Below are 25945 nucleotides of genomic sequence, written 5' to 3'. Positions count from 1 at the left end.
AGGGGGGCGGGTTTGGAGTTCCCGGGCGAAGCTGGAACCCCGTGCTCTGTTCCCATTCCCGCCGGGGCTGACCTTTGCCAGCGAGCCCCGCTCGTTCCGCTTCAGCACCACGGCCAGCGCCGAGCGCCCGGCCCGCCGCCGCTCCCTGCGGGCCGCCGAGGGGCGACCGACCGACCGACCGACCGACTGCCGCTGCCCCTTGGAGCGTGTCCCCCTCGGGCCGCCACTGCCAAGCCCTGCACCTGGCTCGGGAGGGAGGCTGGGCATCACTAGGCCAGGCGCACTTGAAGCTCATAAAGCCAGCGGTATCCTGGGATGTATCAAAAACGGCGTGGCCAGCAGTCAAGGAAAAGGATTTTCCTTCCCTGCTGCAATCCTGTGTGACCCCGTGTGGAGTACTGCACTCAGCTCTGGTCCCCAGCGTAAGAAGCACCTGTCGAGCGAGTTTAGGGGAGGGTCGCAAAGATGCTCAGAGGGCTGGAGCACCTCTGCTGTGCAGGCAGACTGGGAGAGGTGTGTGCGCTCAGCCTGGAGAGGAGAAGACTCCAAGGACACCTTATAGCACCTTCCAGTACCTAAGAGGGGTCTGCAAGAAAGCCGTGTAGGCAACGTTTTCCAGAACCAGGTGCTTATTATAAACTGAATCTTCAAAGTGCTGAGCATCCTCAGTTGGAGTAGAAGATGAGGGGTAGGAGCTCAAGAGCTCCCAGGTGGTGCTAGCATTTTTCAAGATTGGGATTAAATGCACTGATACTTTCCTTTCAGTATACCAAAAATATCCAGATGTATATACTCTGCCTATCTGTTATGGCAAAGTACTGCTCATAAAGATTATAGTTGTAGTTAGCTCTTGTGACTGTCATTAAACATCTTCTATTTTCAGGGATATTTGAAATCACTGTAAAAAATATTCTGAATTAAAATTCAGCATATGACTTCTCTGCCAGAAGCTGCTAAATGTTTAATTCGTGTTTGAGAAAATCTATCAGTATATTCCCCTTTTTGTTTAGAGAGAGTAAAATTAATGATTTTGTTTTGTTTTTCTGCTCTGCTTTTTATTATCTTATGTATATTTCTCTGCTTATTCCAGATGTATGCTTGATGCATCTGAAGCTAGGTTCACTTCTGTTACAGACAACTGTAATTTTCATTGTGCATGACTCTAGCCTTACATCTTGATTAGTCTGAAGTGTCTTCTGCAGTGCTGTGAGATCCAAATCTGATCATTAGATTTAATATGAGATTATTGTATAGTGGACATTTATCCTTGCAAAATATGCGGTTCATGTGGCAGTACTTTTGTAGAGTCATTGAATACAAAGTCACAGCAGTCATGGGTTTTATTACTGTACCACGCTGACACCTATTCTCTGACTTGCTTTTATCTGGTACTTGGTTAAATTATACTCCCTTCTGGTCAGTATTAAAGCAGATTGCTCTGTTTTAACAACTTCTTCTCCCTTTAGTCATAAAAGGTTTTATGAGGTACACTTGCAGCTTTTTTTGGTAATGTGTGTCTAATCTTGCATGTTTTCTCAAGGTTGGGGGAAGTTTGCCCGCTTGACGCGTGCCCTCACGAGCAGCCGAGGGGTGCTGCAGCAGCTTGCTCCCAGCGTGCAGAAGGGAGAGAACGTCCACAAGCACTCAAGACTTGCTGAGGTAATTTTTTCTTTCCCCAGGAGGCAGTAAAGAAATGTTTTTAGCCTTTGTGGGTACGTCATCTCTGGGTGAGCCAAGAACTGTCAGTCCTCCCTGCCCTGGGAATCTGGTACGTGTGCAGTGAAATGTGTCCTGTGACAGCAGAATGAAAGCAGGTGTCCGTCCCAAAGACTTCATGTAACCTAATTGCAGTGTTGTGTTCCATATCATCTTAGCAAAGTCTTAGAAAGGTGTTATTAAAATAATACTTTCTCACTCAGTTTCCATTCTTCTGAGGATCTTAGTAAGAGTAGGATCTTGGACTATCTACTTATGTAACACTGAAGTGAGAAAAACTCAGTCTAGTACACAAGGGAATCCTGGAGAATCCATGGCAGGGTTATTCTCTGAATTAATTTATGTCTAGTTACTTTCTCAGTGGGATCCCAACCCTGCATTACCAACTGGTTAAAACCTATGTTTAAGTTACTGCTTTTATGGACAGAACAGTTGTAAGATGCCGCGAGCAGCACTGCAGGGAAATTGGGAAAGTGAAACCTTGTGATTTAAGTAGCCTCTCAAACTTTTGAGATAAGCTCCAGGCAGAGAAGGCCCCTTGAAACACTTAGGGTTTGAGGGCTTTCGCCACGAGGGGGAGAGACTGTCCCAAGTTTCCTGTAGCTGTTTCCTGGGCCAGTAGCAGGGTCTCCCTGGTGTAAAAACAGCCTGGGGAGAGGTTTGACCTGGTGTTAATGACAGCACAGCCAATATAACATGGCAGTCCTGTGTCACTTCTGCTATGAATGCCATGGCAGCAGCTATGACTTGGCAGTAATTCTTGATCTCCCTGTGCAGCTGGGGGTGTAAGGTGTTGATGAGTTCCATGGGCTGTCCACATAGTCAGTTGTACTACACTCTGCAGGTTCTGTTGTGTATGTCTCGGTTCCTATGCAAACTGAAAGTCACCTATCTTCTTATCATGTATAATGGCAAAATTCCTGCAGACAGGATCTTACCTAGCCAGTATTCAATACAGAAGAACTCAAGAGGGGAAGCCAATTTCTGTTGGAGCAGAGAAATAAGATGGATCATGCTGGCACAGGGGAGGGACAGACATTCACACGGACACCATACTGCAGGAACACCATGCGATTAACACATGTCCACACTGAGGTTGCTTTAGTGTCCTGGGATTTGGAACAGTTTTCCTCCTAATCCTACTCAAGGCTTCATATCAAATAATCCTTTCTTCTCTTTAGATCTCTACCCTTGAGTTTTAGTTACTGCTAAAATGTAGGCAGCAAAATATAAGACAAAGGGTCAGAGGTTATTCTGTTTGGCAACAGTCTGGACGTCAGTGACTACACATTGCTGAAACTTTTTGCAAGTCCATGTGCTCAACAAGTCTTTGCAAGTATTCTTACTGGCACACCCAATTGATTCATTACAAATAATAAAGGGCAAGTGTATAGTTTACACGTCTGAAATGAGTTTCTTTAATTGCTGACTGAATATTGCAGTCATAATTTTACAAAGAACATTAGCCCCAGCTGTGATGTTAGATAGCTTTTTTTCCTGCTCTAATTCCATTTAAGCCAATAGAACTACACTACAGAGAAAGGAATAGTGCAGATAATCATACAGACAAGACCACCTTTCTTTATTTGAAGATATATGGGGTGCCAGGCTTCTTATTCTGCAAAGGTGTTTTGATAATATTGAATAAGGGATCTCTAACAGTTCCCTGTTGTATTTTCAAATATTTTTTCTTTTTTTTTCTTCATCCCTGCAGTAGCCTGTCTGAAATTTTAAAAGTCATCCTTTTTCTTTTGCTACTCACTACGACATTTCACATCAATCTTGTTTGTGTGAGAAGGCTCCACGTTTATTGCAGTGTTATTTGAGTTGCTCTTAGTTATTTATCACTTATATATTTGAATGTCTTGGGAGGCTGTTGCATCCTAGAACCTGAGTAGAGCAAGGTGTTGGAGCCTGCCACAACAGCTTACAATTTTTTATTGTTTATGGAACAGTTTAAGAAAGGTGTTAGTGACAGACTAACAGGCCATGGATAATACAAGCACTGTCTGTGAAGCTTCAGTCTCTGACTTTTGCCAGTAGGCACAGATTTTTTTTTTACCCTGACTTCTCTAATAGCAGTCATATGAAAACTACTCAAATTAATTATGCAATTAACACAAAGGTGTTAGGTAACTGTGCAACAACATTTTGCAATAGGAGTTTGTAAAAGTAACTGATGCATTTCTGTTGCTTAATCACCAAGGAGCTGATTGTAGGGATGGTTCTTCCTGGTCACTGCTGAATGAGTATGTTTGTCATCTGAAACCTGTGGTCTTAGCTGATGTGTTCTGCACCTTTGCCAGGCAGTTCTGGGCAAACAAGACTGTGTCAAAATGAAAAAAAAAATAGTTATGAGAAATAAAAGCAGAGAAATTATAATGGTGCTTAGCACCACTGCTTAAGAATGGAACTTCTGCCAGTTTTTTTTTAACATTATTTACCAGAAAATGATAACTGCCATTAAAACTGCCAATCAAAATATTGAGCCTTAGCACCTAGCCCTTAGTTTGGGAGCAATTTGTGTGGGTGCTTGGGAAAACAAAAGCGAGGGAGAGTGAGAGAAAGCAAATAGGTGCAATTGAAATCATGAAAAGGAGAGATTAAGCTGGAAATGAGTGAGTGTTTGTGTTAGCTTTTTTTTTTTGCCCCCCAGTCATACTGTCATAAAAATAAATAAATCATTGTAACCACATTTGATGCAATTTATGACTCTTGACTTGAGATATATTCACCATTTTATTAAAAAAAAAAAAGGATTTAGAAAAAGTTTGCTGTGTTTAAAAAAGAACAGAGTCTTGTAAAACCCGTGATGAAATTTGGCGTTTCTGCTCTTGGAATAAAATTCTCCAGCGTTAGAGAGCTATTAAAGCATCATGCATCATTACCACAAATAATAAATGCATATAATACAGCAGATGAATTATAAGTAACTTTATCTGATGAATAGTAAGTAACTGAAATGATACTTTCATTAATAAGTTTCAGAAATAAATATTTCTTTTACCATGATAAAACTGTACAATAGTGAAGAGTCTTCCAAAACCAGAGCTGTTTCAATTATTCAGAAAATTGTAGTAATCAAATTGTCCAGTGCATGCAAAAGGAAGCTCAGCATATTGGTTTATATAGTTGTGTACATTTTCTTCATGATTACTTTTATATCAGTCTCTTGGGGTTTGGTTTTTTTCCTCTCCAGGAGAAGTAGCTTTACAAGCAGTTTCAATGTGGTTAGTTCACGTGTAACCACACCTGACTACTTCAGCAAACCTGTCTCAGGTTGGCACTGCTCTCCCTAGAGGCTGAAGTGCAGCAGGAATAGGGCAGAAGGAACTTTGCTGGATGGTGCAGAGAGTGGGGTTTATGGCTCTGAATCCAGATGAGCCAGGGCTGGTGTGTGTGGGGGGAAGGATGGTGAGGACATAGACTTGGTGTGGCCCTTGGTGGGAAAAGTGGAGCAAGGAGCTCTTGTAACTTCAGTGCAGTGACCTAACAAAACCTTGATCTTTAGCACTAAGCTCTGTGGACCTCCTTCCCTGGTTTCTGTGCAGTACTGAGCTCTTTTTTGTGCTTTATGATAAAGACACATGCTTGTTCTCTGAGATTAAGCTTTGTTGTAGGCGTGTTTCTCTTCCTTCAGTGAAATGAAGAATTTGGTGCCTTTGAGAGCTCCTGGCTGGCACTGTCAGGCACTGTGAAGCTTTTGCCAGTGTGCAAAGCAAGTTGCCTTTGCTGGGAGAGATAGTGTGAGCTGGGACAGTGCCCTTCTTTCACCTCAGGCTGTGAAATCATCTCTAAGCAGAGCCAGCAAGATGGGGTGGTTTTACAAAGGTGTGTGTTAGTGATGTAGAGAGAGGGGGCCCAGGCTAGAACTTGTCACCTCCATCCCACCCAAAAAGAGGACTGGAGGCACCTCTGGCTTTCTGCAGGTGGCTTTTCCCATCTGGTGAGTGATTGGAATCCCTGTGTCATTCCTTGATGCCTGTCTCCTGCCCCTCCATTCAGGATTCATGCCCACAGTGCTGGTGCACATCTTTCTGCTGGAGACCAACTAAAGCCATTGGTCTCTTTAAATAACCATTGCTAGGGATTCTCCAGAGACTCCAGGGGGGAAACAGAAGTTCAAAAGACTTATTTATAAGGTCCCTAGCTATTCAGATAGTTTGGAGTATGTTTACTTTCTAAATAGGATGGGAAGGAGATCAATCAGACATCAATCCTTTTATTTTCCTGTGCTGTAGCCCTTGAATCTCAAATAAGTAAGGAGAGAGTGCTTTGTATTTGGTGATGACATTTTAAAACACTGAAGCAGCAGTTTATTGTCTTAACAAGCTGGAACTAGAAGTCTGTTTTTTCTGCTTTCAGTTCAGTTCCACTGGTTTTATTTTAATGGCTTTTTTTCTATTTACAGCAAAACAGTGAACACCATAATTTAGCCCCTTCTTTTTTGCCATTTCCCTAATTGGGTATGCAGGTATACATTAGTATATTTTGCAGTAAATTTAATTCTGTTGATGCAAAATTTCTACAAATTCTTGGAGTACAAAGAGAGCAGCAGTGACCAAAATGGAGTGCATTATGCAATTATCAATCTATAATTTGTGTATGTATAGATAAGAACCACCTGACAAGAGCAAACAATTTTTTTTCCAGTTTTTCAAGGTTGAGGCTCCTATGCTGATTAGAATAGTTACCAAAATATTGGACTTACTCATGTAATACCAGGGGCTAAAAAAAAAAAGCTGTAGTAGGCCTGTGATTGCAGAAGCAATTATGCTTTCCTGCTGCATTTGAAGGCTGATCCAGTCTCCCCACAGCAGTAAAATCTCAGCACTAGAACTGAAATCCTGCTCAATGAAAAATGTTACTATGTGATGGAGGTTCTTGTTTTGCTGATCAGTTATTCCAGTGAGTGAGGAAGGCAGAGGACTCTCCTTGCCCAGTGAAGCATATTTCAGGCTCAGGATCCTCTGTTAGAGCTGCTGCTCATGCAGAGCCTCATGAAAGCCAGGAGTAACTCATTGCTTTCCAAGTGATTCAGGCACAGCTGCAGTGTGCAAAAGGGAGGGCAGGAGATATTTGCAGTATTGATTTGGGCTAGAGCTTTTGTTGGGAAAAGACATCCCAACATCTGTCCCCAGGACTGTGAACAAGCCTTGAAGGGAATGGTGCTCTGAGTACACACATGAGCTCAGTACACAACCTCTGCCTCTTCCAGTCACACCAGTGACTTTGGGGACTGCATGGGCTGGCCAATGCTTCCTGCAGGGAAGAGAGACGGCATGTGTCTTGTGCTCCTTCCAGCTCCTCTGAACACAGGACAGCTTAATTCCCTTTTATTTTTGGTGATGTGGAGAACATACGTGAATCAGGGTCAGGATCAATAGACTGTGTAATACTGCAGTGAACATGTCTGAGTCCTAGTTGGGTCTGCTGGAGAAATGTTCATTTCTCCTCTTTGCTGTCATTCTAGACACTCACTAACAAAAATACAGTCCTTTTTTTTTTTTTAATACAATTTTTTTTTCCAACTCTTAATGCCTCTGTGGTAGCATGCAGGTCTGTCAGAGCAGGTCATGTTAATTCTCTTCAGGAGAACATACTGGGCTCAAAGTCAGCAGGCTTGCAATTCCCATTCTCATTTACACGTGTGTGAGGAGCTGTGGTCTGACAGTGTCTGACCCCTGTTGTGTACACAAGTAAGTGATTATGTGAGGCTCAAAGCAGCAGGGAATTTCATCTGAGACTGTTTTGTCCAAGTAGATCTTGTGTAGCTGATCATTTTTTTTTTGTCCCCTTTGGCTGAAAGTGTTGGAAAAAAATCTCACCAGTTCACCCCCCCCCAAAAAAAAAAAAAAAAAGGCACTCAGAAAAGCTTGGAGATAAAATCCATGTCTAAATAACAGGCATTAAAAACGCTGAGATAGGAGAATGAAAGGAAGACATCCTTCTATTCTAGCTGTATTGTCTTATCTTTTCCCAGAGAAAAACAGACATTTAATTTCCTTCCCTGCTTCCTATTGCTCTGAACTATGTGTAAATAAAAGTGAAAAAGGAACCATGCTCCTAAATACTTCTCACAGGTTCTGTGAGTTTGGCATTACCAAACACATTTCAATCAAGCAAGCCTTCATGTTTCTTTCAATTTTCATTCATAATTCATCCAGGGTAAAATTTGCTTTAAAATTTAACTTCTCTTTATTTGGACACAAGTTCTTGATGTCAGTTTCACCGTCACGTATATCCAAATAAACAAACACATTCTTATTCATAGGTATGTGAAAGAAACTTGAGTTCCCAAGAATTACACACATGATAATATTGTTTTTGCAGCAGTGGGCAGAACTGGAGAGAGAACAGACATAAAATGGGCAGCATTGATTGAGACTGCAGTTATGCAAAACAGTGCTCAGTGTCAGCATGTGCTCAGCCTGAGGTCCAGGGTTTAAAACACATGCTGGCAGATGATCTTCTACAGAAGTGCTTTTCTGAATTCAGACCTAACTGCAGTGTAACTCAACAGTGTGCCTTGGCAGGTGCCCTAAATCCTGCAGTCAGCCCAGAGGCCCCCACAGCCAGAGGGACTTGGAGGCCTTGGATCGTGTCTGAGAAGGGCAAAGAAGGCAGTGAAGGGTGCAGAGAACGAGTCTGATGAGGAGCAGCTTGGGGAGCTGGGATTGTTTAGCCAGGAGAAAAAGAGGCTCAGAGGGGACCAGCGAGGGGGAGATCTGTCTTTTCCTCCAGGCAACAAGTACGGGACCAGGGGAAATGGCCTCAAGTTCCACCAGGGGAGATTTAGATTAGATATTAGGAAAAATTTCTTCACTGAAAGGTTTGTCAAGCATTGGAGCAGATTTCCCAGGGAATGGTGGCATTGCTGTACCCAGAGGTGTTCAAAAGGTGTGTGGATGTGGCACTTGGGCCATGGTTTGTTGGAGAACATGGTGGTACTGGGCTAATTGTTCAACTCAACTATCTTAGGGGTCTTTTCCAACCTTAATGAGTCTATCTTTCTGTGATTCTACACCATCAGGTAGTTAAGATATTGAACTTCTCTGAATGAAAAGGTGAAGTCCAAAATGAGTTTATTGAGGCTGATGATAGATATCCATGGGCTTTGGACCTGCACAGCCCAGAAAAGAGGAAGAGAGGCCTGTGCATTGGTGATAGATTGTAGTATGAGATTATGTCAGACAGGGTGTAGTGAAGAGTTAAATAGCCAGTGTTGAAAAAAAATGCGGTCCAGCGGTCCTGCTGCTGGCCTGGAGCTCAGTTGTGTGTTGTTCCTGGTTTTGCCATCAATTTCTATTCACCCTGGCCTTCCTGCCTATTCTTGCCCATCATTTTTCTGTCTCGTCTGTCTAGCTAGCTGAAGGGGTTCTCTCTTCTCTGTTTGTCTTGGATATTCCACACACTAGACTTAGTGTCAAAAAATAATCAATGGCATTAAAAGAAACAACTGTTCTTAGTTTGAAGTTGATTTGTGTGACAGAATACTTTTCTTGGCTTGCTTACCATTTGGTGGTGGTAAAAGGAGTTAATGGACATGAATTTTTATGAACTGTTGTACTGAGCTTGAGAATCTAGTGTGAATAAAATTAAGCATGTTTTCTTTTTCCTCTCAAATCTCTCTTGACTACAGGTATTGCAGCTGGGTTCTGAAATCCTCCCACAGTACAAACAAGAGGCACCAAAGACTCCACCTCATATAATTTTGCATTATTGTGTATTCAAGACTACCTGGGACTGGATCATCCTGATTTTAACCTTCTACACTGCTATTTTGGTCCCTTACAACGTCTCCTTTAAAACCAAGCAGAACAACGTGGCATGGCTAGTAGTGGACAGCATTGTAGATGTCATTTTTCTGGTTGACATTGTGCTCAATTTCCACACCACCTTTGTGGGGCCGGCAGGGGAGGTGATCTCTGACCCCAAGCTGATCCGCATGAATTACCTGAAGACCTGGTTTGTGATTGACCTGCTCTCCTGCCTGCCATATGATGTCATCAATGCATTTGAGAATGTTGATGAGGTCAGTACACCGCTTCCACTTCCATTTATTACGACTTGATGGTTGGGGGGGGGATCTGCAGGACACAAGAAACACGTTTTTAAATTTATTGAATTACTGTACGTATGTCTGTCTGTAGCCACCCACAGCATGCACAGAAGTTTGCTTATGAATCCTAGCCAGAAGGCTTATTCTTTAATTTCTGCTGTAGTTTTTGGTGTTAAAAAGCCATGCTCATTTTCCTTCTTTCTGCACCCTCAGGATTCAGGAGGACAGGTAGAGGCAGACAGCAGCACCTTTATACAGGTGCTGCTGTCCACAATTTTATGCTGTGGTTTTCATCCATAATGCCATAAGATGTAATTTGTACAGCTCTGAGGGAAGCTGCTCCATCTGCCTTAGCAGGAATAGTTTGAGCTGTGTGTCAGGACAGTTTGTTGGGGCAGGCTGTGCTTGCTTTTGCCGATGACCGATCAGGGCAGTTCTGCTAATTCCAGTTCTGCACAGGAACAACTGGGAAGTAAAATACACATTTCTCAGCTGCTTCTAGTACACTGTGGCAGGTGGCAAAGAGGCAGGGAGTGACTCAGTGAATCTTCTTAGAGCACCAGAAAGCACTGTGAAGGTGCTTGTTTGGTGGCTTCATAATTAAATGAAAGAATGGGGAGAAATCTGGAAATCTAGACTGTTCCTCAGTTCTTCATTTCTCTGGGAGTAGATCACAATCTAGCAAAAGAACTAACATTAAGACACTTAAATCCAGAAAACTAGTATTTTTTAGCTGCTTGTTTTTTTGGATCAGTCTGCCAAGAAAATATTTCTAAGGTAAATACATTAAAGTTCCCTGCCTAAATAGTTCAGAAAGTTAATGAATTTTTAATAAAATCTTAAAGAGGATTTCAGAAGTCTGATTTCTGGTTACATGTTATAAAATCATCAACTAGTTATGTCTCTGAGTTTATCTGTGGCACATGCTAAAGCTGTAAGATGCAGGATCATAGAATCAGAGGGTGGCTGGGCTTGGAAGGGATCTCTGGAGATCATCTAGTCCAACCCAGCTGTTAAAGCAGATTCACCCAGGGCAGGTTGCACAGGATCACATCCAGCTGGGTCTGAATACTTCCAGAGAAGGAGAGGAATTTACATTCCTACCTCATCAGGGCTTAGTATTTAAATTTTAGCCTGTAAAATTTGAATTTTATGACTTTCTTTAAGATATGCCCATTTACAAAGGACAGCCTATCTATCAAAAGAAAATTATGCAAAGTGAAATATAGGCAAAACCAAACCCCATTACTTTTTAAGAATTACACTATTTAAAATAAAATTTAAAGTGGTTTTCTCAATAACTTGAGGACAGGTGGGCAAACTATTAAATGCAGTGGAAAAAATGTGATGTTATTTGATATTTAATTCCCTAGAGAAGTTTTCATTTTATATCAAGCTACAGACTGAAATAACACAAATTAGATCAAGCAAAAAAGCCTTGTGAGACCTGTCCTTAAGTATCTGTTTGCCATATGAAAGACCCAGACTGCAGATTATTCTGCAGGGCTTTCACAAATTACTTTGCAATGACACTGATAGAGCGATGGGAGGAGTGGCCATATGTCAGGTTCTGACATTAGACAGAGTAAAAATAATAGATAAAAGTAAAAAATAAACGAAGCAAGAGACAAAAAACCAACAAACCAGGAAGGAAGCTCTTCTCACCTATGGCAGATAGAAGCAGCCGGGTGATGATTTTGCTGAAGGAACATTTCTTGACTTTAGACTGGTGATGTGACCTACAGAGCATCCCTGAGGAAAACATCTGTACCAGTGGCTGTGACAGCCCTCAAACTGAGCTCAGATGATTTTGGACTCATGGCAGCAATTCTGCAGAGAAATTCTTGTGTGAGTTTGTATTTCTGCAGGTTCTCCATCTCAGTCTTGCCTTGTAGCAATGAGAAGCTGATTGGTACTTCAGTTTTCCCCTGGCTCTTCAACAGTCTCCTTAATCAGTATAACAGTGTTAGTTTAAGTTACTGTGCAGTTGTGCCCAAGGGGAAAAAAAAAAAAATCAAGATTTTTCTTGATGCTGTCCATTCAAGACTGTTCATCTGCATTTCCCATAGTGGCTGCTGACATTTGGCTGGTATAAATTGTTGTGGGATCATTAGAGCAGAGTTTCCACTGGTGTAAATTGCCATGCTTCTACTGAGGGCTCATAGGCTGGTTTATGGGACCTGAGGGGTTTTGCCAGCAATGCCAGCAGAATTACACAGTGCATATCAGGAGGGGGTTTGGGACAATATCTACTGATCACTGTTTCAAGAACTGCCTGTAGAGAGAAAGATAACCTTTTAGTGAAGGAGAAAAAAAAATAAAAGCCACATTCAAGGAATCTTGAAAGCAGAAAATCTTTGCCTTTTATCTTTTCTTTTTCTGTTGTGTAGAGCATTCCCTTGTGGGTGAACTCTTCCTTTCTTGCTGGCTCAAATTTACCTCTCTTTTGCCCCAGATTGTACACCATATAAGTTTGCAGCTGCATTAAGTCAGGTGCAAGGCTGCCCTGCTCAATGAGCAAATAACCAAACTGAACGGTTATCCCTGTGGCACTTTAATTTTGCTAGAGGGAGTTCCCTTGGAGCCATGGCAATGGAATCAGTAGCTGGCCATGGCTGCTGCAGGATTACTTTTTTTTCTGGAAGCCGTAGTGAGAGTATTCTTAAAAAATGGCCACAGATGAAATGATACCCAGTGTCAACAGTGGTGCAAAGATGAGATGAAGAATATGAATTGCTGTTTTCCCCAATCTGATGTTTTCCATACATGATTTCAAACAGGAAGAAATAGAATCCTGGCTTTGTTGCAGTCCCTATAATGAAGGGGGATTGGACCAGGTAGAAGCTTGCTTATTTTGCTGGCTGCTGTCATCCTCTGTTTAAAAAAAAGGTGCTGAAGGCTCTGAGAATGTCATGGAGGAACTAACTTGACAAGTCAATTTGTACTTCAGAATGTTGTAATTACTGTAATGGAGACTAATTGATTTGCAAGAGACATGGGAGCTGCAGCACTGAATAAGTAAAAAACTGTATAATAGGGCATTGAGATTTTTTTTTGCTCTGGGCAGTCTTGGGACTGTCCCATTACTCATCTCTAGATTAATAGTGAACTCATTTTTGTCATCTTTAAAATGATCCACTAATTATAATAGATGAAACTGGAGTTGATCAATATTTTTGGCTAGCAGATACTCAATTGAAAATATTCTAGTATTGGATATTTTTTCCTATTTTGAAGTAACATTTTGTTTTGCAATTTACTTCATTATTCCATTATAAGATAGAACCGAAAATATTTTCTTGAAACAAAATTGAGTGTGACTTCTGTGGTTTTCAGACAATTTCAAAATTCTTTGGGTTTGTTGCAGTTTGGAAAATTAGTATATTTTCAATTCACATTTTTCAATATAATCGAAATTCCAGTCTCCTCTCTGCATGATTGAGAATATTTTGGTCCATAAAAATAATTTGAATTCATTAACTATTAATCAATACAACTATTAATAACTACAATTAATTCAAGAGGCACTTAAGTATGAATAGCCACATTCTACAGATGAGAGAGGAAAGAAAAAACATTAATGTCTTTGTTCAAGTCCATATAATTATATAAGAGACTGATCTCAAGTGCTGTGCTCAGAGAGACAGTACAGCATTTCATATTCAGACATGAGCAGAATTCAACAAATAAAGAAATGAATAGCTGTAGAGAAATTTCTGTTGTTACTCAAATGATAGTAAAGTTATGGATGTTTCTCCTGGCTTCTATATATGGGAAAAAAATTCTATAGTTAAATACTAATTATTTTCTTGACCTGACAGAATTTCAACAGAAGAAAATATACCACATTCATACTGATTGATGAATCAACTTAATGCTAGGCTTGAACTTTCTATTGTTAAGAGAATACATCATGCTGCAATTTAGTCTGAGTAAGAAAAGAAAATATTGGTCTAAAATTTAAACAGCCCTTGAAACATGTGGTGTTAGTGTCTTTCAAGTTTGAATGATCAAAATAGCATTTGTCAGTAATTCTTTACAGTAATTAGTATTATTCCTCACTTAAGGAAATACCACCTACTTTGGGGGATAATGTTATCTTTTTCTGTTCAGACATCAATCAGTAAATTTAACAAAAACCAGGCTTAAAGAAAATTCCACAATTTTTGCCAAGAACAGTGCAATTTAAGACTTTGAATTCCTAAGCATATTTTTGCAGCGTCAGCTTGAGCAATTTTATACTGTGGTTTTCGTCCATAATGCCATAAGATATAATTTATATTGGAAAAAATTTGACTTATTACATGTGATGCTGTTGTGAAATCTCATGGTAGGAGCGGAATCCAGTCATGTCACCACCATATAAATCTCTGAAATAGGGAGTTTGTAGTAGTAATTGCTATATGTGTTTGAGCAGAGAGCTGTGATCAATTGTTGGCTGGTGCCAAATTGAGAACCATGTTTCACTCTATTAGTTGAGGTAGAAGAGAAATAAATGCATAGTAAAAGATCATTAAGAAAGATATATTCAATATAAATGATCTAGTGCTCAGCTAAGTGAATGAATAGGAGAGAAGCTTGCATGTAGGCAAAGAAGATGTACAGCTTGAAAGGCCAAAATTTATGATGATAAAAGAAGTCCCAGAAAAAAATACAATACAGAATAATAGAAGTAAATGAAGATAATTAGTGCTAAGTGAGTGTGGTGTAGCTGGAAAGTAAACAGAGAGTTGAGAGAGGAAAAAATGAATGTGTTGCTGGTCAAATTGTTGGCAACTCTCTGAGGCAGTACTTTTGCAATAGATTAATTTAAACCTTGTTAATGGAATAATCTCTCATGCTAATACAAATTAGCTATTTAGGAATTACTGGAGCAGCTACACTGGAAAGCATGCAACTTCCCTTTTTTTTTTTTTTTTAACCACTATATGCAATAAGGGGCAAGGGAATAAATTATCATATGTACAGTTTTATGGAATAAACTGGGACCTATAAAGAAAGATTTTGTGTTAGATGAATTTTGCAAACTGGAAAATGTAATTTTAAAAGTATTTTTAAACTGTAAACAGCTGAGTAATATGAAATCTGTTTGAAACAGTAGCTCACCACTCTTATTTGAATCTGTCCAATGAGGCAGTGCTGTATTTTGCATGTGAGTCTCTTGCTAAATCCAGCAATGAATGAATAATTTTCTATGGCTAATTGAAATTTAAAGTAGTCATAACCTACTTTTTATGTCACGTTTAACAAAAAACCCCCAGCTGTGTATCACAGAGCGTGATCCAGGCGTAGAAGAGATGTTGGCAAATTGTGGCTCTTGGATGAGATGAAGGTGGATGGGGAGGGATGAGTGAGACCCTGTGGACTGGGTGACACCTACTGGGGCTTCTGGGGAAGGATGGAGCAATTGGGTGATTGTGCCCTGGTGGGGCAGGGGAGGGCTGGAGCCCCTTGGGTTGGGGATGATGCAGGAGGTCTGCTTGGTTGGGCATCGCTGTGTGAGAAGCCCCTGAGAAACAGGGCACGCCCATGGCAGGTGTGTGCTGGGGGCTGTAACCTGCCCTGGAGCACGGCCAGCCTCCTTGCTCGGGCTCCTGCGGTGTTTGGAGCTTCAGAGGGAGCTTGACAGCCTTGAACTGTGGAAGAAGGGGGAGTGCAGTGGGAAGGAAAAGCAGTGGTGGAGGAGGAGGGCTGCTTTTCTGACTTTTCTAAGTGCCTCTGTTCTCAGCATGGCCCCAGAGGGCTGTGCCAGGCAGGAATTACTCCTTAGCAGACAGGTAGGTGGAAGGAGTATTTTGGGGAAATGCAAATGGCGTAAAGCAGGTTCCTGGGGGAAAGTGCACAGCCAGGATATAAGCCAGGTAGACAAAAGAAGCACTTGCTGTTCAGAGACTCTTGGGGATTCAGGTGAGGGTGTCTCTCTTTTCTGTCTGCCTTGTTCCACATTTTCTCACCTCCCCTCGCCTCCATTTTTTTTCCAGTCAAATATGAGTTTTTCTACCTTCCTTCCTTAAAAACCCAACCTCCATGCTACCCATCACATGCAATTTTTATGCTACCCTGTGAAGGGGCAGGCTGTCTTTTCCCCCAAAATCCTCAGCTTTCCAAGTTATCTTGATGTATATAGTCACTGCAGAGCTCTTATGCCTTGGGAGGCATTCTGGGTTAAAGTCTCTCCCATGCTGTAAGCCTGATTCTGCTGCCTTCCCATGTCTTACCCAGGCTCATACACCTTGGTGGCTCAGACACATCTGCTCTGTCTGCTGATGGATAGCCCCTACCAAAAGCAAATTCCAGAGCAGGATGTGTTGCTGTGTTCCTGCCTGATGTTGACCTTCTCTGTGGGTTCTACTGAGGCTGTTAAGACTCCAGTTGACTCTTCTTCTGCACTCCAAATGTTCAGATTAGTCTTTCTGCTAAGTCACAGATAAGTAAGGGTGTTACTGGATTTCAGGGCTACTTCTTCATGGCTTTGAAATGCCTGACATGATTTATCATTCTGTTAAAGAGAGAACAGTAGTCTACATAAGCTATTCAATCTGTATCAGGCTAAAAGAATTAAAAGCTGAATTACATTTTCAGTGATAATGTATGGTGATAGCCTTTGTCCAAGAAGGAGAGCTAATTGAATATATTAGAGTCTGAATTATTTCAAAAAGCTGCTGTTAGAGCGAGACTTACACTGTGTGTAAAGGGAGGCATGTTCCAGAGGCAGGGATCAGTTACTCTCCTCTTCTCCCCCCATTCAGCACACTCGTATTGATCTGAGGCAGAAAGTCAGATGAGATGACAAAGGGTATTTGTTTGAGTAGCTAAGTGGTTGCTCTGTAGTCTATTTCATATTAGGGATGGAATTAGAATTGGAAAAGATGGAGAGGTATTAAATGCCAGTAACATTTAATATTATTTGGGTGTTTTGCTTCTTTGAGAGAAGTAAAAAGCTTCTGGAACTGGCTGTTGCTTTGAATCAGAAGCATAGGGAAGCAGATTGTTGTCTATTGGGGTTAATTTTTTATTTGCTACCACAGAAAGTAGTAATTTCTTTAGGTTACTTATGTGTTATCTTTAGTCTTGTTTTTCCTCTCAAAGTAAAAGGAAAATAGAGTTTGTTTCCTGGTTTGGTTTTTTTTGTTTGTTTTTCTGAGTGTGCATGCATGCATGCATGTAAGGCAAGCAAGGACATAGTTTTACAAATGAAAAATCAGCCTTCCCATCTCTTCCCACACCCTGTGCTCTAATACATGAATTATTGCTGTTTCTCCCCCATTTCTAACCAAGCTCACAAATGTCTGACTAAAATAAGCTTCAGGGATCTAGAGATCTGTTTTCTTCAGTGCTGAAAACCACAGCAGTATCCAGAGGGCTTGGATATTGATTTTGACCTGTGCACATAATGCTATCTCATCTCTTGGTTGCTAAATATGACCATCTGATGGAAAGGTCATGTTCTCAGACCTAATTAAGAAAATCAGAGGAGACAAATGACGGAAATGTGTAGTCCTAATGATGACCTGACAGGGCTGCCAGGTTACTGCAGATAGGCAGAGCCAGGTTGTGGCATGGCTGGCTTCAAATAAAGTGTCAAGAAAGAAGGCAGTGCTTTCTGCGGCTTTTGCCTCACAGTAGGGATAAATTTGGTTCATTGCCTCCCCTTTTGGAATAAATAATTTATTTTTTTTGTCTGTTTCATTCTCTTTCTTTTAATGGTTAGCTTTTAGTCTCCTGCATCTCCCATTAATTGAGATGAAGCCTGAACTTTAGCAGTTCCATGTGAGAGAAAAGTGCTGAAAAACTTAGGAAAGATTTGTGCCAATACTGAATATTTCTCTTTTTAAAAATAGGTAGTAAGTAGGAAGTAAATTATCCTGCCTTTGAGCCTAGAAAAAAATCTTAATGCTTGGGTTAAGTGCATTTTCTTTCTGTACATGTAGAAAGTGAATAATGGCCTAAAAAGTGAATACTGTCATGTAGATTGAATCTATTAGTAAAGTACTTGTGCTACTGCAGCTGTAGGAGGTGGGGTGAATGCAGCATTTTAGTTATTTTCTGCAGTTATTCATGCTGCATCTTGTTTGGAATGGAAAATGAAGTATTTCTCACGTTTTTTGGGGGACAGGTGGGGTGACCTCAGTTACTTTTTATGGCTGTTCTTTAAACAATTTGTATTTTAATTTTTTTCTAGGTGGACTTTTATTAGTCAAAGAATTGAGCTGAATTTGATTTTGCATGGCAAATGAACAGCAGCAACTGCTTTTATCTGTGCAGCATCTATCACTGTGTGTCCGCTGTTACTCTTCTTGGACCACAATGACACAAGGAACAGTAATTGCTCTGCTTGCAGCCCTTGTTTTTTCACAGTGTCTCTGTCTCTTTTTCTGGGTGTGGAAGTAACAGCAAAAATCTTATATTGTCGTATTGAGAGGTAGAGCCAACATATGGATATCCTGGATCCTGTATTTGGAAAGAAGGCTACTTACATGCTGAGGTATCAGTGTGAGGCAAGGGGTGCACTCACAGTAGGTTAGATCTTGCAGAAAGCAAGGAAATGCAGAAGAAAACCTGTGTAAATGTGCACTGTATATAGTGAAGAAGTCTAATTAATGACAAAGTGTACATGGAAATTTACTTTTGGCAGCATTTAATGGACAACTTACGAAGCCTTTTCTTTGAGTATAAAATATGGGCACTGCTTTCCTCTGGAACTGAGGCTGGTCTGTTTTTCTGTTTTTGGGGTAGACTTCTACTCTGCAAAGCATGTGTAGAAGGAGAGGGAGGGGAAGTGGTTGTGTTTATTATTTTAAGAGCTTTTGACATTCAAGTCTGCTCAGTCAGTGGCTATGGAATAATTTCTTGAGTGTCTCAGTGCCTTGGGCTTGCCCTTCGGTTTGGAGGGGACTGGCTACACTTTCTTCCTTTTTTATGCAGCAGCCATCACTGGCAATGAAAGTAAACCTGCCAACATATGAAATATTTATCAACATCAGTACACAGGTATCAGCAGTAGAATTTTTTAGTCTCATTCAGTCGCTTCAAAACATTTGAAATATAAGTGTTTGTGAAAGTCAGTATTTTCTGACATACCTGACTGAGTGCTGCATATTGAAGTGAGCAGTGCACCCAAGTTCTCTCTGTAAAAAAATATAGTAAAAATCTATTATGTGTCTATTCTGGCCATAGAACAGATTTTTAAAAATTTATTTTTGCATAGCCTCAAGGGATGTTTTCTGTTGGATAGAGTGCCAGTAGTTGCAACTATGCTGGGGTAAATCAGACCCAGTAGAACTCCATGGAATATTACTTAGCCTTGTCCTTTCCCTGGCTGCCACATTGACATTCCTTGTGGTGACCCTTTAGAGCAGAGCATCTGAGGGTGCCTGCTTGGGACATGCAGCGCCATTTCTAGCTCTTCATCAACTGAGGTTTTTCTGTTTCCTTTGGGCACAAGGATCTCTGGGTGTCTCTTCATCTGCCTCTCAAAACTGGCAGGAGCAGCAGACCAAGAGGGTGGGACACGCATCAAGAGAAGTAAATTGAGTTCAGGCTCCTTTGCGTGACATCGTGGAGCCATCTGTATGATAAAAGCATAAAAATAATCTGCACTGATAAGAGCATTAAAATGGACAATAATCTAAAAGTACAGTTCTATTTCAGAAAGTGGTAATCTAAAATTGTCAATTTTTCAATCCAACAGATCTATTCCAGTGAGCATTAAAATATAATTTGCTAAATCTAGTGCTAAAAAGTACTGATTTAAAGTATTGCAGGACTATCTGATTTTTTTCCCCTACTTTATAATCTGTGAAACAGTCTATTAAGTTGCAGTTGTTTGTAACCATTTGAAATTCTTTCACTTAGAAATTTTCAAGAGTTATATGCATAATCATTTCTCTGTGCAGTTCTTGCTCTTGATATTGATCCATTTAGGATAGACAAATCCTTTCCTTTGAGGAAATCAAAGAGAGAACACTGTTCAAGCTGAAATAAAAATAAATTGGAGTTTTTTTAATAGAGCTTTTTCTGAACTTTTAGAATATCATTGGTAATGCAGTCAGGTGAGCATTAGGAGTAATTTGAATATTAAATGTATCCTTCCAGTGCCACCAAATCAAGTGTATATTTCTTGTAAATATTCAAGTTCTTCTTGTACAAAAAGCCTAATTCTCTCTATCTCTGGTCAGAATTTGGTAGAATCAGTTTCTCCCAAATGATGCAGTTCAATCCCATTTAAATTTTTTAATATAATTTCTTTTAGTGAATTCCACAAGGGAAATTACGATAAGAGAATGCTTGAAAAAAGTATTTTGCCTTAGACTTTTAAAATCTGATTTCATGTATTTTAATTAGTATTCCCATTTTTCATATCCAATTTCTTGAGCTCCTCTTCTGTGATTCTTTCCCTTCCCCAAGTATTTCTAATCCTTGACTCTTTTTAATTTTTAATTAAGAAATAACCAAACTCTATGCTAATAAGTCCTTCTTAAACCATTATTATTTTTTGACTTTGGTAGGACTCTCACTGACAAACAGCATTTTTTTGGGGTTTATTTTTAATTGCAGGGATATGTTTAATTTGAAGAACAGGTTTTGCACCACTGCTTTTGGACAAAAATAAAACCATTTTCTTGGATGTTGGGGTGGAGATTTCGAAGCAGTGTGTGATTAAAAGGCTTGGTTTTAAGACTAAAAAAGCTAAAAAAGCACCATTGCTGGAGACCTCTCAAAATGTAAAAAATTAGTGTTTCACTGCTAAGGTTTGCAAAGAGGAAAGGGAGAAGTGGGCATGAGCCCTGAGGGAAAAAGCCAGAAGGCTGTGTTATAATATCAGAATATTTAAAATGCAGACTAAATGTGCTTGTCAGTCCAGGACTTGCATATCGAGTTCTAAAATGTGGTTATAATTTTTTGCATTTTCCACTTTGCTTTTCCTCTCCATAGTGAGTGTTCAGAAATACCTGCTTTCCCTCCCCTGGAAATTAAGGTCTTCTGTGTCATATTCTCAGAATTGGCACGGAGGCTTTGCTTCAGTGTTTACAAAACAAATCTGGGTATGGAATGAATGGGAAATGGAAATTAACTTACTTTGTGTAGCAATTTTTGTATCAGTGACTTTGGCTTAGATATTCATTAAAAGAATAGTTCACTTGCTCTCTTCTAGATTTCTGGAAATATTTCTGATTTAAAGGAAGGCTGCTTTTTATTTCCTTTTTTTAATCTCTCTCTCTTTTTACTCCCCACCCCCTGGTTGCATTAGATCTTGTCCAGATACTTAATAGAAATTGCTGGTGTGTTCCCAGGTAACAAATTACATCTGTCTCTGAAAATGAGTCAATGTAATCATGACAAATTCATGAAATAAAGGGAAAATATATTGCTGCAGTCTTGGGGAACATGAGTCAATATACTTTATGTAATTATTTAATAAAACATCTTTTCTAGTGCACTGAAGCAGCCTAAGATACTGAGGCAGTTGTATTTATGCAGGAATAAACAAACTTCCAGTAAAAGCTGGTGACCAGAAGTATGCAATTATGCATTTCCAGAAATACTCATTAAACCAGTCTGCTTAAATTTTAATCAGACTTCTATGTATGAAACAGTCTTGGTAAGAGGAAGTAAAAAAAAAAAAAAAAAAAAAAATTATGATAGGCTATTCAGATCTTCTCATGCTCCAAATGGGTTTGATTTTTTTTTATTTGACTTCTTGTGCAAATCTGTATAAAAGTTAACAATACCAAATTCTACATGGTGGCTTAATTCCGTTTCAGGGGAGCCATGTTATTTTCAGCACAGAAATACTGCATTGCTATCAAAGTTGTCATAAAAAGGATATAATCTGGGGATTAGTGAGATATTTGAAATATTTAAGCTTTGTGTAGTTCATATGAGAAATGTCAGAGGACTGAATTTATATAGGACAGTAAAGTCATAGGAAATGCATTGTAGGAAATAGGAAAACTACAAATTGCCAGGTACTGCCAGTGTTTTATGGCTTTATTTATCTTCCTGATATGTCTGAGCTAAATATTGCAATCTCTGTTATGTCTGGGACGTTACATCTGACGTGTTGCATAAGAATTCACAACTGGCTATGCAATAAATAGACAGACTGTCATTTGAAGTTTTTACAAAGGTATTGGTAAACCTGTTCAAATAATCTGGAAAGGGAGAGAAACCCACAAAATGGTAGTGAATGAAGGTAAGGGTGCTACATTCATCCCCGGAAAGGGTCGCTCAGCTTTTTGTGTTTCACAGTTTCTCTGTTATCTGGTGACTATCTGCTTTTTACGGATCCCCTTGTGTCTTTGGAAGCCGCAGTTATAAATATTGTTGCTTTCACGTGAAACCCTAATGGCCACCCTTCTTTGTCCCTCCAGGGCATCAGCAGCCTCTTCAGCTCCCTCAAAGTGGTCAGGCTGCTCCGGCTGGGTCGCGTGGCTCGCAAGCTGGACCACTACATCGAGTACGGGGCGGCCGTGCTGGTGCTGCTGGTGTGCGTGTTCGGGCTGGCGGCGCACTGGCTGGCCTGCATCTGGTACAGCATCGGCGACTACGAGGTCATCGACGAGGACACCAACACCATCCGCACCGAGAGCTGGCTCTACCAGCTGGGAGAGTCCATCGGCACCCCCTACCGCTTCAACACCTCCGGCTTCGGCAAGTGGGAGGGCGGGCCCAGCAAAGATTCCGTCTACATCTCCTCGCTCTACTTTACAATGACCAGCCTCACCAGCGTGGGATTCGGGAACATCGCTCCCACGACGGATGGGGAGAAGATCTTCGCTGTGGCTATGATGATGATTGGCTGTAAGTATTAGAGATTCTGTCTTTCTCGTACTGAGACAGAGTAGAAATCCATTTAGGTTTAGGTGAAATGTACATCTTTGAGTTAAGTCTGTAAGCTTGCAAACATAGCTGTTTAGTCTGACTGCCTGTTCTCGTAAAAGTCTATGCTCAAAGAAACTGCTTCAGCTGAAGGACAAGAGGGCAGACAGAGAGAGGGGAAAATGACCCAGGAATTCTTTCTGATAAAGAAGAATAAACATACTGTAATAAACATACTTTACAACTTTCACCAGAGTTGTGGAGTTTTGTTTGCTTCTGGAAATCAGTACGCAACGCCAAATAGCTGCATGTCATCGGTGCTGATTTCATAGGAACATCTGGAATCCTGTAAATGTGATGCAGCTAAAATTTTTTTTGGTGGCAGTATAAGTGTTACACACTTTCTTACTGCTTAGGTTTAAATCACAAGTAGGAGTATTGTGGTGACTAGCAAAAATTCAGTCGTTTTGGAAAAAATATTCTGTCCACATCCTTTCAATATGCTCTTGTAATATCCATAAAATGCTTAAAGCCTGAAATGTTAAGAATTAATGCACCTTTTTGCCTTCATTTTAGTATGTGGCAAACTCTTTTCATGTCTGAGAGCTGTATACATTTGATAAGTGGGTCAGAGTGTGGGAGGAGGTCTGGGAGCATCATCTTCTAAGGGAGAGAGAACTGGGACTCTTTAAGAACCACAAACTCTGCCGTGGTCTGAGCACACAGACATATCCTGAAGCAAGGGGGGTGCTGCTGTGCTTGGGCACCTCTGGCTCAGACATCCTTGTTAGAATGGGTACATGTTGCCAAGCTGTCCAGCTTTTGGCCATGTTGTCATTTCAGTGCAGGATCTGCATTCAAAGTGCCTTGAGAGCTACTTGGAGTTAAGAACCATATGGTGGCCACTGTTAAACTAGGTCATGGTTTTCTAGATAAGGGTGGAGTTTGAACCAAAATGAGGAAAAAAAAAAATCTGCTTTGTCCATGGGAAAACTTGTCATTGTATGGAGGAAGATAGGCGCTTCTGTATGGTAACATTGCATCCTGAGGAGGAGAAAGTCAGTCCTTGCTAAGCAGAAAATTAAAACCAAATACATAATGAAACTCAATTAGCAGCGCAGTGCCTGCTGTAGAAATGCAAACCTTTGATTCTGATGTGTCCTTTTACAGCAACACTGAAGTCACACACTGAGATTATGTGTGCAGTGTTAAATCTGTTGAAGGTTAGTGAAAAAAACTATCAAGACAAGCATTGTTGATCACACAGGGACTGGGATATTTTAGCTATAAAATTTGTTAATTTTGTTTTTCTAGCTTTTTCCTCTGCCGAGAGTCCTATCATCCTAATAAAACACCCTGTAGGAGAAGGGAAATTTTTATAAAATATGGATAAAATTTTGCAGTTTTCTCATGAGAAGGTGCATTAGACAATTTAGTGGTGTAGCACAAAGCGGACTTCCAAGCATATTTCCTGATGAAGGTGCCAGTTGGATAGGAAATATCCTGATCTTTGGCTTATTGTTATGACCACGATACTAGCTAGAACAAGAACAGCTAGTATTAATTGGTATTATTATTTAGTACTATGAATAATGATTAAGCATTGCCTTCAAAAACTCATGAATGTACATTATTTGGGGTTATTTTGGACTTGCACCTGTTCCAAGCTCTTCATATGACAGTGTGGCAGAAAGAAACTGAATTTATGCATAAATAATGTTGATTTAGATGAGCAGAAAGACAATGATAACCTTTCTTTTTGTGTATTTATCCTCTGCTCATTTGAATAGCAAAAAGTCCTGTATCAAAAGACTAGTGACTTAAACAATACTGTGGCCAGCTAAGCTTACAGTCACAATTTCGTTAGCAAGATCACCTTTGAAATTTTTACCTCATTTTTATTTCTCAAACAAACTGACTTTTCTGGAAATGGTGATGAAGAAGGTGAGCATGTGTGAAAATATCTTCAGGCCCCACCTTTCTTGCATGGGCTGGGTGTGAGGCTGCCCTGCAGAAAGTCAGGGTGCAGTGCATGGCAGGGGCTTGCCCTCCCACTGGTGGCTGTCCCAGAAGCTGCAGCTCTCTGGGTCCTAAATCAGTTCAGAGACACAGCACTGCCTCTGCACCCTCCCTCTGATTATTGTATCCATGGCTTGGCTTCAGTTTGCTCCATGAGCTGTGCCTCCATGGTTTGGTAGGAGCACTCAAGGGCTGCTTCCTTGGAGTACAGATGCTGGCATCAAGGGGAGGGAAAGGAAGAGTTTACTTTTAGAAGTGTGAGTCTTTCCCTCTCAGAATTATTTTTAATTCAATGGATCTGACTGTGCAAAGTTCTTGTACCTCTGGGAAAGGCTGGTCATGGTGTATACGTTGCCGACTGGTGTGGTGGCTTTGCAAGGCTTTCAGGTCCTTGTTTCTAGTTTTGTTTTGGTTTAGTGGATCCATATCTTGAATAGTTTCTTAAGAAGAGAGGTGTGAATAGTAGTGATACTCCTTTGATCTTGGATTGTTGTCTGTTGAGCCTGTGTTTCTGAAGAGGACTTGCTGTGTAAACAAGTGTTTTTAAGACATGCATTGCTGTCTTTTCCACCGGCAAATTAACTGAAAGGTTTGTGCTACAGTCAGCACAGGCCTGTGGTGGCATCCAAATGGGGTGTTTGTGCCAGAAAGGCCCAGAATATTAGAGATATTTGAAAGCATAAGCAGTTCATAACTAGTGTCCTTCCATGTGTCTTTACTATGCTTATGCCCAGTGTTATGGAGGTAACACTGGAATTCCATCTTCCATGAGACAAAATGTGGTTTGCCCTGCTGCTCAGCCATGGGTATATCCCCTGTTACTCACTGCTTCCTCCCTCTGTAAAGCTGATCCAGTGGCAGAATTTCATTTGTGTTGCATTAACTCTGTGGACCCACTGACCACCAGTAGTAGGACTTTGCTGTGATATCAGATAGCTGTTTAAAAAAGTAGGTAGAACCACTTCCATTTTCTCTTTTATTCAAGCTTTCATTATGGTAAATAATAAATACAGGTAGCTTTTAATGAAAAATTTAGAAATACTTTAGTGAAGCTGTCCTGGAGCAGTGGGAATTTTGGCTGAGTTGAGTGTAAATGTTGACCCAGTAAAAAGTTTAATGTATGTGGTTTGTAGGAGGAGTGGGTACATGATATTAGTTGTTCACAGACACTGGGAAGGCATCATTGAGGTGAATAAACTGTGTGTGGGTATTGAGCCTGTGGGGCTGGCTTTGTTGGTTGTGTTTACACTTGGGACAAAGTTTAAGAAAGCATGGCTTTGTTTCAGCAGCCCTGGTCTGTGCTTCAGGGCCTCCTGCAGGGAGGTG

The 25945-nt window shown here is 40.6% G+C and overlaps 1 protein-coding gene across 1 annotated transcript in view; it reads left to right on the top strand.

Annotated features, from left to right (window-relative positions):
* The window catches only part of KCNH1 (potassium voltage-gated channel subfamily H member 1), a gene marked incomplete at both ends in the record, with an annotated part of 170356 nt that overhangs the window by 27576 nt on the left and 116835 nt on the right, over positions 1-25945 (top strand). The window contains 3 exons of the mRNA XM_084202555.1: positions 1541-1659; positions 9359-9751; positions 22153-22582. Of these exons, the coding sequence (XP_084058681.1) occupies positions 1541-1659; positions 9359-9751; positions 22153-22582 (942 nt within the window). The remainder of the gene's footprint in view (positions 1-1540; positions 1660-9358; positions 9752-22152; positions 22583-25945) is intronic.

The sequence above is a fragment of the Fringilla coelebs genome, assembly GCF_963513975.1.
Source record: "Fringilla coelebs genome assembly, chromosome: 3".
Classification (NCBI taxonomy): domain Eukaryota; kingdom Metazoa; phylum Chordata; class Aves; order Passeriformes; family Fringillidae; genus Fringilla; species Fringilla coelebs.
The sequence above is the reverse complement of the archived record's forward strand: the minus strand, read 5'-3'. Positions and strand labels throughout refer to the sequence as shown.